General features: G+C 47.0%; 1 protein-coding gene across 4 annotated transcripts in view; it reads left to right on the top strand.

The window, feature by feature from the left end:
• MLH1 (mutL homolog 1) overlaps window positions 1–15,759 on the top strand; it is a 330,449-nt gene that overhangs the window by 311,258 nt on the left and 3,432 nt on the right. For all 4 annotated transcript variants that reach the window (XM_063922601.1, XM_063922603.1, XM_063922600.1 and 1 more), the window contains one exon: window positions 8,583–8,690. In XM_063922601.1, coding sequence (XP_063778671.1) covers window positions 8,583–8,690 — 108 coding nt within the window. The remainder of the gene's footprint in view (window positions 1–8,582; window positions 8,691–15,759) is intronic.

Raw genomic sequence — 15,759 nt, 5'->3', positions numbered from 1 at the left:
ATACGTGAAAACATCAGAACTGGGGTGCATAAAAATAGCAGCAGGTGCTGATGAGCCAAAATTTTAAATAGTTGGCTGTAACAGAAGGCAGTTTGTTTGCTGAAAGGCTGGAGAGTAGTACAATAATGAGTGTCTGCATGGAACAGTGAAGCATGGTGGAGAACTAGCTTCAGGGTAAAAAAAGAACAAGGAGTCCAGGAAGTGTTGACATAGCCCCCACATAGCCCTGATCTCAACATCATCGAGTCTGTCTGGGATTACATGAAGAGACAGAAGGATTTGAGGAAGCCTACATCAACAGAAGATCTGTGGTTAGTTCTCCAAGATGTTAGGAACAACCTCCCTGCCGCGTTCCTTCAAAAACTGTGTGCAACTTGTCCCTATACGTTTATTTTGACACAGATGTGTGCGACGGCTGATGGCACAGTTTATCCTTCTGCCCACTCTCGAGGGACTGTCATTTGGCTGGATTACTTTGTTCCAGGGTGGACTCATCCTCCGGACTGATTTTGCTCAACTTGGGACTGGGAACCATTTCACTGGCTGCTGAGACCCTTACTGTGCTCTGTTCTGTATACTGATTCTCGTTAGCTACTGCGTAATTTCATTTCTCTATCGTCCTAAGTGGATGCTGGGGTTCCTGAAAGGACCATGGGGAATAGCGGCTCCGCAGGAGACAGGGCACAAAAAAGTAAAGCTTTTACCAGATCAGGTGGTGTGCACTGGCTCCTCCCCCTATGACCCTCCTCCAGACTCCAGTTAGATTTTGTGCCCGAACGAGAAGGGTGCAATCTAGGTGGCTCTCCTAAAGAGCTGCTTAGAGAAAGTTTAGCTTAGGTTTTTTACTTTACAGTGAGTCCTGCTGGCAACAGGATCACTGCAACGAGGGACTTAGGGGAGAAGTAGTGAACTCACCTGCGTGCAGAGTGGATTTGCTGCTTGGCTACTGGACACTAGCTCCAGAGGGACGATCACAGGTACAGCCTGGATGGTCACCGGAGCCGCGCCGCCGGCCCCCTTGCAGACGCTGAAGAGAGAAGAGGTCCAAAATCGGCGGCTGAAGACTCCTGAGTCTTCATAAAGGTAGCGCACAGCACTGCAGCTGTGCGCCATTTTCCTCTCAGCACACTTCACACAACAGTCACTGAGGGTGCAGAGCGCTGGGGGGGGCGCTCTGAGAGGCAAATAAAAACCTTATTAGAGGCAAAAAATACCTCACATATAGCCCACAGAGGCTATATGGAGATATTTAACCCCTGCCTAACTTCAAAAATAGCGGGAGACGAGCCCGCCGAAAAAGGGGCGGGGCCTATCTCCTCAGCACACAGCGCCATTTTCTCTCACAGAAAAGCTGGAGAGAAGGCTCCCAGGCTCTCCCCTGCACTGCACTACAGAAACAGGGTTAAAACAGAGAGGGGGGGCACTGATTTTGGCGATATTGTATATATATAAAAGATGCTATAAGGGAGAAACACTTATATAAGGTTGTCCCTATATAATTATAGCGTTTTTGGTGTGTGCTGGCAGACTCTCCCTCTGTCTCCCCAAAGGGCTAGTGGGTCCTGTCCTCTGTCAGAGCATTCCCGGTGTGTGTGCTGTGTGTCGGTACGTGTGTGTCGACATGTATGAGGACGATGTTGGTGAGGAGGCGGAGAAATTGCCTGTAATGGTGATGTCACTCTCTAGGGAGTCGACACCGGAATGGATGGCTTATTTAGAGAATTACGTGAGAATGTCAACACGCTGCAAGGTCGGTTGACGACATGAGACGGCCGACAATCTATTAGGACCGGTCCAGGCGTCTCAGAAACACCGTCAGGGGTTTTAAAAACGCCCATTTACCTCAGTCGGTCGACACAGACACAGACACGGACACTGAATACAGTGTCGACGGTGAATAAACAAACGTATTTCTCATTAGGGCCACACGTTAAGGGCAATGAAGGAGGTGTTACGTGTTTCTGATACTACAAGTACCACAAGAAAGGGTATTATGTGGGAGTGAAAAAACTACCTGTAGTTTTTCCTGAATCAGATAAAATAAAATGAAGTGTGTGAGGTTGCGTAGGGTTACCCCGATAGCAAATATTGGCGTTATACCCTTTCCCGCCAGAAATTAGGGTACGTTGGGAAACACCCCTTAGGGTGATAAGGCGCTCACACGCTTATCAAGTGGCGTTACCGTCTCCAGATACGGCCGCCCTCAAGGAGCCAGCTGATAGGAAGCTGGAAAAATATCCTAAAAAGTATATACACACATACGGTGGTTATACTGCGACCAGCGATCGCCATCAGCCTGGAGATGCAGGGCTGGGTTGGCTTGGTCGGATTCCCTGACTGAAAATATTTTATTCATGTAGAGCATTTAATAGGATGCATTCTATATATATGTATGTGAGATGCACAGAGGGATATTTGCTCTCTGGCATCAAAATAAGTGCGTTGTCCATATCTCCCAGAAGATGTCAGGGACACGACAGTGGTCAGGTGATACAGATCCCATACGGCAGATGGAAGTATTGCTGTATAAAGGGAAGGAGTTATTTGGGGGTCGGTCCATCGGACCTGGGGACCACAGCAACAGCTGGGAAATCCAACCTTTTTTACCCCAAGTTACATCTCAGCTAAAAAAGACACCGTCTTTTCAGCCTCAATCTTTCCTTTCCCATGAGGGCATGCAGGCAAAAGGCCAGTCATATCTGCCCAGACATAGAGGTAAGGGAAGTAGACTGCAGCAGGCAGCCCTTTCCCAGGAAAAGAAGCCCTCCACCGCGTCTGCCAAGTCCTCAGCATGACGCTGGGGCCGTGCAAGCGGACTCAAGGTGGGGGGGTAGTCTCAAGAGTCTCAGGGTGCAGTGGGATCACTCGCAAGTTGACCCCTAGATCGTACGAGTATTATCCCAGGGGTAAAGATTGGAGAGTCGAGACATCTTCTCCTCGCAGGTTCCTGAAGTCTGCTTTACCAACGGCTCCCTCCGACAGGGAGGCAGCATTGGAAACAATTCACAAGCTGTATATCCAGCAGGTGATAATCAAAGTACCCCTCCTACGACAAGGAAAAGGGTATTATTTTTCCACACTATATGGTGGTACTGAAGCCAGACGGCTTGGTGACACATAGTCTAAATCTAAAATGTTTTGAACACTTACATAAAAGGTTCAAATCGAGATAAAGTCACTCAGAGCAGTGATAGCGAACCGGAAAAAAGGGGACTATATGGTGTCCCTGGACATCAAGGATTACCTCCATGTCCAAATTTTGTCCTTCTCATCAAGGGTACCTCTGGTTCGTGGTACAGAACTGTCAATATCAGTTTCAGACGATGCCGTTTGAATTATCCACGGCACCCCGGGCCTTTTTACCAAGGTAATGGCCGAAAAGATGTTTCTTCAAAGAAAAAAGGCATCTAAATTATCCCTTACTTGCACGACCTAAAAAGGGCAAGTTCCAGAGAACAGTTGGAGGTCGGAAGAGCACTATCTAAAGTAGTTCTTCGACGGCACGACTGGATTCTAAATATTCCAAGAATCGCAGCTGTTTTCCGACGATACGTCTGCTGTTCCTAGGGATGATTCTGGACACGGTTCAGAAAAAGGTTTTTCTTCCCGAGGAAAAAGCCAAGGAGTTATCCGACCTGTCAGGAACCTCCTAAAACCAGGAAAGGTGTCTGTACATCAATGCGCAAGAGTCCTGGGAAAAATGGTGGCTTTTTACGAAGCAATTCCATTCGGCAGATTCCATGCAAGAATTTTCCAAAGGGATCTGTTGGACAAATGGTCAGGGTCGCATCCTCAGATGCACCTGCGAATAACCCTGTCGCCAAGGACAAGGGTATATCTTCTGTGGTGGTTGCAAAAGGCTCATCTATTGGAGGGCCGCAGATTCGGCATACAGGATTTGATCCTGGTGACCACGGACGCCAGCCTGAGAGGCTGGGGAGCAGTCACACAAGGAAGAAACTTCCAGGGGGTATGGACGAACCTGGAAAAGTCTCTTCACATAAACATTCTGGTACTAAGAGCAATCTAAAATGCTCTAAGCCAGGCGGAACCACTCCTGCAAGGAAAACCGGTGTTGATTCAGTCGGACAACATCACGGCGGTCGCCCATGTAAACAGACAGGGCGGCACAAGAAGCAGGAGTGCAATGGCAGAAGCTGCCAAGATTCTTCGCTGGGCGGAGAATCACGTAATAGCACTGTCAGCAGTGTTCTTCCCGGGCGTGGACAACTGGGAAGCAGACTTCCTCAGCAGACACGATATTCACCCGGGAGAGTGGGGTTTTCATCCAGAAGTCTTCCACATGCTAATAAACTGTTGGGAAAGACCAATGGTAGACATGATGGCGTCTCGCCTCAACAAGAAACTGGACAAGTATTGCGCCAGGTCAAGAGATCCACAGGCAATAGCTGTGGACGCACTGGTAACACCTTGGGTGTACAAATCAGTATATGTGTTTCCTCCTCTGCCTCTCATACCAAAGGTATTGAAGATTATACGGTGAAGAGGAGTAAGAACAATACTAGTGGCTCCGGATTGGCCAAGAAGGACTTGGTACCCGGAACTTCAAGAGTTGGTCACGGACGACCCGTGCCCTCTACTTCTGAGAAGGGACCTGCTACAACAGGGTCCCTGTCTCTTTCAAGACTTACCGCGGCTGCGTTTGACGGCATGGCGGTTGAACGCCAGATCCTAAAAGGGAAAGGCATTCCAGAAGAAGTCATTCCTACCTTGATTAAGGCAAGGAAGGAAGTCACCGCGAAACATTATCACCGCATTTGGCGAAAATATGTCGCGTGGTGCGAGGATCGGAGTGTTCCGACGGAGGAATTTCAACTGGGTCGTTTCCTACATTTCCTACAATCAGGATTGTCTATGGGTCTCAAATTGAGATCTATTAAGGTTCAAATTTCGGCCCTGTCAATATTCTTCCAAAAAGAATTGGCCTCAGTTCCTGAGGTACAGACTTTTGTTAAAGGAGTACTGCATATACAGCCTCCTGTGTTGCCTCCGGTGGCACCGTGGGATCTAAATGTAGTTTTAGATTTCCTCAAATCCCATTGGTTTGAACCATTGAAAAAGGTGGATTTTAAATATCTCACATGGAAAGTGACTATGTTACTGGCCCTGGCTTCCGCCAGGAGAGTATCTGAATTGGCGGCTTTATCTTATAAAAGCCCTTATCTAATCTTCCATTCGGATAGGGCAGAACTGAGGACTCGTCCGCATTTTCTCCCTAAGGTGGTATCAGCGTTTCACCTGAACCAACCTATTGTGGTGCCTGCGGCCACTGGCGACTTGGAGGACTCCAAGTTGTTGGACGTTGTCAGAGCCTTAAAAATATACATTTCAAGGACGGCTGAAGTCAGAAAATCTGACTCGCTGTTGATACTATATGCACCCAACAAGTTGGGTGCCCCTGCTTCTAAGCAGACGATTGCTCGTTGGATTTGTAACACAATTCAACTTGCTCATTCTGTGGCAGGCCTGCCACAGCCTAAATCTGTTAAGGCCCATTCCACAAGGAAGGTGGGCTCATCTTGGGCGGCTGCCCGAGGGGTCTCGGCATTACAATTCTGCCGAGCAGCTACGTGGTCGGGGGAAAACACGTTTGTAAAATTCTACAAATTTGATACCCTGGCAAAAGAGGACTTGGAATTCTCTCATTCGGTGCTGCAGAGTCATCCGCACTCTCCCGCCCGTTTGGGAGCTTTGGTATAATCCCCATGGTCCTTTCAGGAACCCCAGCATCCACTTAGGACGATAGAGAAAATAAGAATTTACTTACCGATAATTCTATTTCTCGGAGTCCGTAGTGGATGCTGGGCGCCCATCCCAAGTGCGGATTATCTGCAATACTGTACATAGTTATTGTTAACAAATTCGGGTTATATTGTTAAGGAGCCATCTTTAAGAGGCTCTTTCTGTTATCATACTGTTAACTGGGTTTAGATCACAAGTTGTACGGTGTGATTGGTGTGGCTGGTATGAGTCTTACCCGGGATTCAAATTGCCTCCCTTATTGTGTACGCTCGTCCGGGCACAGTACCTAACTGGAGTCTGGAGGAGGGTCATAGGGGGAGGAGCCAGTGCACACCACCTGATCTGGTAAAAGCTTTACTTTTTTGTGCCCTGTCTCCTGCGGAGCCGCTATTCCCCATGGTCCTTTCAGGAACCCCAGCATCCACTACGGACTCCGAGAAATAGAATTATCGGTAAGTAAATTCTTATTATTGTTTGTATGTCCTTTCATAGTTCCAGTTGTGTTATACTGCTATTCTTGCGCTCAGTCTAGATATTTGCATACAACTAATTATTTTCCATGAGAATTCTGCTCTAATGTTTAAGGCCATTTATTTAGTGTTATTGTCACTTATATAATTATTTGTCTGTTTTCCGGCTCAGTGCATCTAAATCTACCGTATGTGCATTTTCACTATTTTGCAGGAGCAACTTCCCATATATAGGTTGTGGTCATTTATTTTAATGCCGCAGCCACTTATCTTTATAATTATGTCTGTTCTTTAGACTGTTATCTTGGTATTTGCATTATACTTTACTATTCTATGGGTATAACCTGCTCTATTTAGTTTATGGTCTTTTATTTAATTGCCCCTTTCATTTACAGTATATTGTGTGCTTATCCTGTAGCTACAGTTTTGTTGTTCTGCTATCCTCGTGCTCATTATAGCTAAATATTTGCGTGTAACACTTACTTTCCGAGAGAATCCTGTTCTAACTGGTGTATGGCCCTTAATATAGTGTTACATCAGTATTATGTCTGTTTTCCAGCTCCTTGTATCTAAGAACGTGTGCACTTTTTACCATTTTGTCAGAGAAGCTTGACATACTTAGTCTGTGGTCGCTTGTTTTAGTTCCACAGCCATTTATATATATATATTCTGTCTTTAAGCTCAGCTAACTCCGTATTTGCATACTACTATACTATTCTGTGGGTGTAACCTGCTCCACTTAGTTTATGACCATTTATTTTAGCTGCCCCTGTCAATTATACGGTATACTTATCCTGTGTTATGGGGTTGGGGGGTGGGGGGATGTTAGGCCTTTAGGTGTAGTGTAGTTAGGGATGGGGTTCTTATGGGGATCCAGGTATGCCTAGGTTGGGGTTAGGTTATACAGGGTGGGGGGTTCCTGGGAGGTTTGCTTTAGGTGTCTTTATTTTATTTTGTGTATTTGTTTTGTTTGTAGGTTAGGGTATATGGGGTGGGGGGAATGTGAGGCTTTTTGTTTTGATATTCTGATGGATGTGAGTTATTTATATTTTCATTTATGGTATGTCACCTATGCCCCATTATAAATCTGGTTCTCTCATGTGTACACCCGAATGGCGCCTTCGGGCGGCGATTAAGTTATCAGTGTTTGATTTGGGGTATTCTGTATGTCATTGTTTTTACTATATCCTGCTATTGTTCCATTTCTCATGTCCGATGGCTTGGTGGCTAATCTTTATTTTGTCATTTATACACTGTTTATGCCCTCCTGTATTATTCCTCATGTTTGCCTTACAATTCATATGCCTCTTTAATGTCTGGGTGTAACTTTTGAAATTTCCAATAAAAATTACACAATAAAAAAAAAAAACTGTGTGCAAGTGTACCTAGTGAGCTGTTTTGAAGGCAAAGGGTGGTCACACCAAATTTTGATTTAGATCTACTGTATCTTCTGTTCATTCACTTTGCATTTTGTTAATTGATAAAAATAAACTAACACTTTCTATTTTTTTTTTAAGCATTCTGACTTTGCAGAATTTTTTCCACACCTGCCTATATTTTTATTTTTATTTTTTACACACAATACCAGTCAGAGGAGCATTTTAAATGCATAAGTAGAGTGTGCTTTGATTGTGGGTGCCTTTGATGCTTTAGAAAAAGGGGGGGAAAGTCTGATATAACTATGTTCTAAAGCAGGGATGGGGAAACTTCGGCCCTCCAGCTGCTGTTGAACTACACATCCCAGCTTGCCCTGCAAGAGTTTTAGCATGGCCAAATAGCAAAACTGTAGCAAGGCATGCTGGTATGTGTAGTTCAACAACAGCTGGAGGGCCAAAGGTTCCCCACCCCTGTTTTAAAGGGTCTGGGAGCAGGCAGAATCAAAATGTCAAGCTTCCTACGCCTGATTATGGGCTGAACATAATGGAACAATGTATAGATAATGTATCTTTCACTATTCTATGCGCAATCAAGCATAAACGGGTTCACTACGATATGCCGGCAGTCGGGCTCCCGGCGACCAGCATACCGGCGCCGGGAGCCCGACCGCCGGCTAACCGACAGTGCGGCGAGCGCAAATGAGCCTCTTGCGGTCTCGCTGCGCTCACCACGCTACGGGTACGGGCTACGCGCGCCACGCTACGGGCTACGCGCGCCACACTATTTTATTCTCCCTCCAGGGGGGTCGTGGACCCCCACGAGGGAGAATAAGTGTCGGTATGCCGGCTGTCGGGCTCCCGGCGCCGGTATGCTGGTCGCCGGGAGCCCGACCGCCGGCATACTGAAGACCACCCGCGTAAACATTCCTTTTGGACATAGACTTCACAATTTCTTGCTTTCTCGTTTGTGCAGGTAAATTGGGATGATGAGAAGGAATGCTTTGAAAGCTTCAGCAAGGAATGTTCCATGTTTTTCTCTCTAAGGAAGAAGTACATATTAGAGGAGACTGACCATACAGAGGTATTTTGCCCTATTTCCACAGGCCAAACACTTTTCCTTGACAATGGGGGTCATTCCGACCCGCTCGCTGCAGTTTGTTGCAGTGATCGGGTCGGAAATGCGCATGCGTCGGCGCCGCAGTGCACCGGTGCATGGCAGTCGTCGTTGCCTAGCGATCGCCTCTGAGGCAGAGGCGGTCGCTGGGCGGGAGGGGGCTGGACGGTGGTGTTAAGACGCCGTTTAGGGGGCGCGGTACAGCCAACGCAGGCGTGGTCGGACCGTTGGGGGGGCGGGCCGCGGTGGCTGCGTGACGTCTCACGCAGCCGCTGTGGCCAGCGGCAGCAACGAACAACTCCCGGCCAGCCGCAGGAGCTGCGCTGGCCGGTGGTTACTCCAGAAATACGAAAGCATCGCTGCGCTTTTGTATTTGTGCGGGGAAGGGGGGGGGGGGGGGCGAACTGACATGCGGGGCGGACTAGCCCTGTGCTGGGCGTCCCCCCGCATGTCAGGGAAGATGATCGTGGCTGTGCTAAATTATTAGATCTACACTAAAAAGGTCTATAGTCAATAGGTCTACCACTAATGGTAGACGTGCATTAGGTCGACATAGGATAAGTAGACAGTAGGAAAGGTCGACAGGGTCAAAAGGTCAACGTGGAAATGGTCGACACACAAAAGGTAGACACTGATTTTAATTTTTTTTTATTCTTTGGGTGGTCTGGTCACTTTTCTGCCACAAACAAGCCCCGTTAGTGCTCGCCATGCTTTGGGCAAGGTGCCTTGCTCCGTTACCGCTGCGCTCAGCACAGGTTACTATTCCCAGTCATAGTCCACGTGGATGGTAAAGACAGAACAATAAAAAAAAAATGCATGTCTACTATTAGTGGTAGACCTATTGACTGTAGACCTTTTTAGTGCAGATCTATAGTCCGGATACCGTAGGGCATCAGACATTAGTAAAGTGTCTATGTGGTTAGTGATGTGTGTGTGAAATGTTTTAATAAATTCAGGTTTTGTGTACAGCGTTTAGATGAGCAAAGTTGTTGCAAAACTTTGCACCAATCATGTGTCAAGGCACAACAGGCTGTTCTACAGTGGTGCACGGACGGGTCTGTCGAACAAAATCTTTACATTCTACTTTTACTTTACCATTCTATAAATCCCATTTAGCAGGTAATCCGGAGAGACTATTCTGCTAATATTATGATCTTTGTTCCCTTTTTTGAAATAGTTTAAATTGTTAATGCTCTTACACAGTAAGTAAGTCTAGATATGTGGTATAGGCCCTCTGGTGAATTTCTATGCTTTGAGCTTCAGAGTAGAGACACTTAGAAATGTGCTGCACTCCAGTGGTTGCTTAAGCAATTACAATTATTATTCAGTTTTTTTGGCTTAGATTGCCTCTAGTTTCAGCAAGGCTGCCTGTGCCTGTAATGTTATGCCTGTGTCAAATAACATAGAGTGGGATTCCATGCGGCTTCAATTTGTGGGGTGCGTTTCAGCCATGGTGATCTTAGCCAGGCTGTTTCCAGCTCCTGTCTATGTGGTCAACAGTTTTATCAAGCTATTGTGCTAGCCTCAATTTTCAGTAGATGCCTCCAAGTACAGTATAGTTTTGGGGGTGGATGACAACGTGCTTCAGATATGAGGCTGACATATGACTGTCGGGTGTATCGCAGCTTATTAGGTGCTGTAGTCCTGAGGTGATACAGAAGTATCCTCATACATCCAACTTCAATACGCCATACAGTTTAAGATCTGAGATGTGAGCTGCCAGGTCCCGTGCACCACTGCTAACGTCAGACGGCTTTTTTTTTTTACGAAAATTCATCTTGGCATTGTGATGAGGACACACGAAGAGACTGTGCTGATTCATTTGCTATATGACACTTGTATATTGTATGTGACTGATACTGTATACGGAGCAGAACAGAACTTGTATTGGGAAAAACTGTGGCTGCTACATTGTAGGACTTCGTGTACAGATTCAGGGACTCCGTCACACACAACATGCAAGTGTCATATATCAAATTAATCAGCACCGTCTCCTTGTGTATTTTAGTCACATTGTGGTTCGACTATTGGTCATTTTCGGCAAAAACACCCAACGCTAGAAGGGACTGCCTGGTGTGACTGCATCAAAGGTGAACGAGGATATATCTGTACATCGGATTGTTACTGACTATATTTGACAGTATACAGCTTTTTTGACTCCTGAGGGTGCTCAGAAGAGAGATTTCTAGTGTGTAAACTGGTAGATGGGAGATCTCTGATTTTGTCACATTCTTGCCAAATATAGCAGTCTCTTCACCAGTATGTCTAGTAACTATGGCTGCTAGGTCACGCCACCCAGGCAGTCTATATTTTTTACATTAATTTAAAAAAAAAAGTGAATGGCTAAAATATGTTTTAGATTAAAAGAGCTCTGTGTGAGGGATCTTTTGTCCAAACGCCAAACGCTAAATGCTTGGAAATGTAAGAACACAGTCAACATAATTGTATGTGCATAGAACAAGCAATACAACTGCCCAATGTCCTAATATTTAATGCAGTGAATATTTGACAAAAGTAAAAACCTTTATACAGTGGTCTTGGAACATTTTTCTTATTAATTAGTCTTCATGTTCTTTCAAAGAATAACTTAATATGCTGTCTCATCACAAAGCTGTGTGTGAAGTTTACATAGGAAGTTGAGGTTCTATGTGGGGTGTTCAACATGCGGGTCTCCATCTGTTATGGAACTACACATTCCAGCATAAACTGCTGGATTGTGTAGTGCATGTGCAGGACATGCTAACAATGTGGCAGGGCTCGCTGGGGTACGTAGTTCCACAACAGCTGGAAGGCTGCATATTGAATACCACTGTCCTATGTAGTCTGTCTGTATAAGCTCACATTTGACAATGAAGACACTTTTGTAATAACATCACCCTCATAAAAATGAAATACAGGCAGTACTCCTAGTGACCTTAAAGCAGGTGTAAAATAGCCTATTATGCTTACATGTATTTCAGACAGAAATAGAGATATATAAACTGTGTGTGTATATATGTGTGTGTGTATATATATATATATATATATATATATTTCTCTGACGTCCTAAGTGGATGCTGGGGACTCCGTAAGGACCATGGGGAATAGCGGCTCCGCAGGAGACAGGGCACAAAAGTAAAAGCTTTAGGATCAGGTGGTGTGCACTGGCTCCTCCCCCTATGACCCTCCTCCAAGCCTCAGTTAGGTTTTTGTGCCCGGCCGAGAAGGGTGCAATCTAGGTGGCTCTCCTAAAGAGCTGCTTAGAGTAAAAGTTTTGTTAGGTTTTTTATTTTCAGTGAGTCCTGCTGGCAACAGGCTCACTGCAACGAGGGACTTAGGGGAGAAGAAGTGAACTCACCTGCGTGCAGGATGGATTGGCTTCTTAGGCTACTGGACACTAGCTCCAGAGGGACGATCACAGGTACAGCCTGGATGGGTCACCAGAGCCGCGCCGCCGACCCCCTTGCAGATGCTGAAGAGAGAAGAGGTCCAGAAATCGGCGGCTGAAGACTTCCCAGTCTTCTTAAGGTAGCGCACAGCACGGCAGCTGTGCGCCATTGCTCTCAGCACACTTCACACCAACGGTCACTGAGGGTGCAGGGCGCTGGGGGGGGCGCCCTGGGCAGCAATGAAAGTACCTATGCTGGCTAAAAATACATCACATATAACCTCTGGGGCTATATGGATGTATTTAACCCCTGCCAGGTTGTCAGAAAAACGGGAGAAGAAGCCCGCCAAAAAGGGGGCGGGGCCTATTCTCCTCAGCACACAGCGCCATTTTCCTACACAGCTCCGCTGCTAGGAAGGCTCCCAGGCTCTCCCCTGCACTGCACTACAGAAACAGGGTTAAAACAGAGAGGGGGGGCATTTTGGTGGCGATATTATAATATATTAAGATGCTATAAGGGAAAACACTTATATAAGGTTGTCCCTGTATAATTATAGCGTTTTGGTGTGTGCTGGCAAACTCTCCCTCTGTCTCCCCAAAGGGCTAGTGGGGTCCTGTCCTCTATCAGAGCATTCCCTGTGTGTGTGCTGTGTGTCGGTACGTGTGTGTCGACATGTATGAGGACGAGGTTGGTGAGGAGGCGGAGCAATTGCCTGTAATGGTGATGTCACTCTCTAGGGAGTCGACACCGGAATGGATGGCTTATTTAGGGAACTACGTGATAATGTCAACACGCTGCAAGGTCGGTTGACGACATGAGACGGCCGGCAAACCAATTAGTACCAGTCCAGGCGTCTCAAACACCGTCAGGGGCTTTAAAACGCCCATTACCTCAGTCGGTCGACACAGACACGGACACTGACTCCAGTGTCGACGGTGAAGAAAACGTATTTTCCATTAGGGCCACACGTTACATGTTAAGGGCAATGAAGGAGGTGTTACATATTTCTGATACTACAAGTACCACAAAAAAGGGTATTATGTGGGGTGTGAAAAAACTACCTGTAGTTTTTCCTGAATCAGATAAATTAAATGAAGTGTGTGATGATGCGTGGGTTTTCCCCGATAGAAAATTATTGGCGTTATACCCTTTCCCGCCAGAAGTTAGGGCGCATTGGGAAACACCCCCTAGGGTGGATAAGGCGCTCACACGCTTATCAAAACAAGTGGCGTTACCGTCTCCAGATACGGCCGCCCTCAAGGAGCCAGCTGATAGGAGGCTGGAAAATATCCTAAAAAGTATATACACACATACTGGTGCTATACTGCGACCAGCGATCGCCTCAGCCTGGATGTGCAGCGCTGGGGTGGCTTGGTCGGATTCCCTGACTGAAAATATTGATACCCTTGACAGGGACAGTATTTTATTGACTATAGAGCATTTAAAGGATGCATTTCTATATATGCGAGATGCACAGAGGGATATTTGCACTCTGGCATCAAGAGTAAGTGCGATGTCCATGTCTGCCAGAAGATATTTATGGACACGACAGTGGTCAGGTGATGCGGATTCCAAACGGCACATGGAAGTATTGCCGTATAAAGGGGAGGAGTTATTTGGGGTCGGTCCATCGGACCTGGTGGCCACGGCAACAGCTGGAAAATCCACCTTTTTTACCCCAAGTCACATCTCAGCAGAAAAAGACACCGTCTTTTCAGCCTCAGTCCTTTCGTCCCCATAAGGGCAAGCGGGCAAAAGGCCAGTCATATCTGCCCAGGGGTAGAGGAAAGGGAAGAAGACTGCAGCAGGCAGCCCCTTCCCAGGAACAGAAGCCCTCCACCGCTTCTGCCAAGTCCTCAGCATGACGCTGGGGCCGTACAAGCGGACTCGGGTGCGGTGGGGGGTCGTCTCAAGAGTTTCAGCGCGCAGTGGGCTCACTCGCAAGTGGACCCCTGGATCATACAAGTAGTATCCCAGGGGTACAGATTGGAAATTCGAGACGTCTCCCCCTCGCAGGTTCCTGAAATCTGCTTTACCAACGTCTCCCTCCGACAGGGAGGCAGTATTGGAAACAATTCACAAGCTGTATTCCCAGCAGGTGATAATCAAAGTACCCCTCCTACAACAAGGAAAGGGGTATTATTCCACACTATTTGTGGTACTGAAGCCAGACGGCTCGGTGAGACCTATTCTAAATCTGAAATCTTTGAACACTTACATACAAAGGTTCAAATCAAGATGGAGTCACTCAGAGCAGTGATAGCGAACCAGGAAGAAGGGGACTATATGGTGTCCCTGGACATCAAGGATGCTTACCTCCATGTCCCAATTTGCCCTTCTCACCAAGGGTACCTCAGGTTCGTGGTACAGAACTGTCACTATCAGTTTCAGACGCTGCCGTTTGGATTGTCCACGGCACCCCGGGTCTTTACCAAGGTAATGGCCGAAATGATGATTCTTCTTCAAAGAAAAGGCGTCTTAATTATCCCTTACTTGGACGATCTCCTGATAAGGGCAAGGTCCAGAGAACAGTTGGAGGTCGGAGTAGCACTATCTCAAGTAGTTCTACGACAGCACGGGTGGATTCTAAATATTCCAAAATCGCAGCTGATTCCGACGACACATCTGCTGTTCCTAGGGATGATTCTGGACACAGTCCAGAAAAAGGTGTTTCTCCCGGAGGAGAAAGCCAGGGAGTTATCCGAGCTAGTTAGGAACCTCCTAGAACCGGGCCAGGTGTCGGTGCATCAATGCACAAGAGTCCTGGGAAAAATGGTGGCTTCTTACGAAGCGATTCCATTCGGCAGATTTCACGCAAGAATTTTTCAGTGGGATCTGCTGGACGAATGGTCCGGATCGCATCTTCAGATGCATCAGCGGATAATCCTGTCTCCAAGGACAAGGGTGTCTCTTCTGTGGTGGCTGCAGAGTGCTCATCTACTAGAGGGCAGCAGATTCGGCATTCAGGACTGGGTCCTGGTGACCACGGATGCCAGCCTGAGAGGCTGGGGAGCAGTCACACAGGGAAGAAATTTCCAAGGAGTGTGGTCAAGTCTGGAGACTTCTCTCCACATAAATATACTGGAGCTAAGGGCAATTTACAATGCTCTGAGCCTAGGAAGACCTCTGCTTCAAAGTCAACCGGTGCTGATCCAGTCGGACAACATCACGGCAGTCGCCCACGTAAACAGACAGGGCGGCACAAGAAGCAGGAGGGCAATGGCAGCAAGGATTCTTCGCTGGGCGAAAAATCATGTGATAACACTGTCAGCGGTGTTCATTCCGGGAGTGGACAACTGGGAAGCAGACTTCCTCAGCAGGCACGACCTCCACCCGGGAGAGTGGGGACTTCATCTGGAAGCCTTCCACATGATTGTGAACCGTTGGGAAAGACCAAAGGTGGACATGATGGCGTCCCGTCTGAACAAAAAAAAAAAAAACTGGACAGGTATTGCGCCAGGTCAAGAGACCCTCAGGCAATAGCTGGGACGCTCTGGTAACACCGTGGGTGTACCAGTCGGTGTATGTGTTCCCTCCTCTGCCTCTCATACCCAAGGTACTGAGAATTATAAGACGGAGAGGAGTAAGAACTATACTCGTGGCTCCGGATTGGCCAAGAAGGACTTGGTACCCGGAACTTCAAGAGATACTAAGAAGGGACTTGCTTC

Source organism: Pseudophryne corroboree, chromosome 5 (assembly GCF_028390025.1).
Source record: "Pseudophryne corroboree isolate aPseCor3 chromosome 5, aPseCor3.hap2, whole genome shotgun sequence".
NCBI lineage: Eukaryota > Metazoa > Chordata > Amphibia > Anura > Myobatrachidae > Pseudophryne > Pseudophryne corroboree.
Note: the sequence above shows the minus strand (reverse complement) of the source record. Positions and strands in the feature narration are given on the sequence as shown.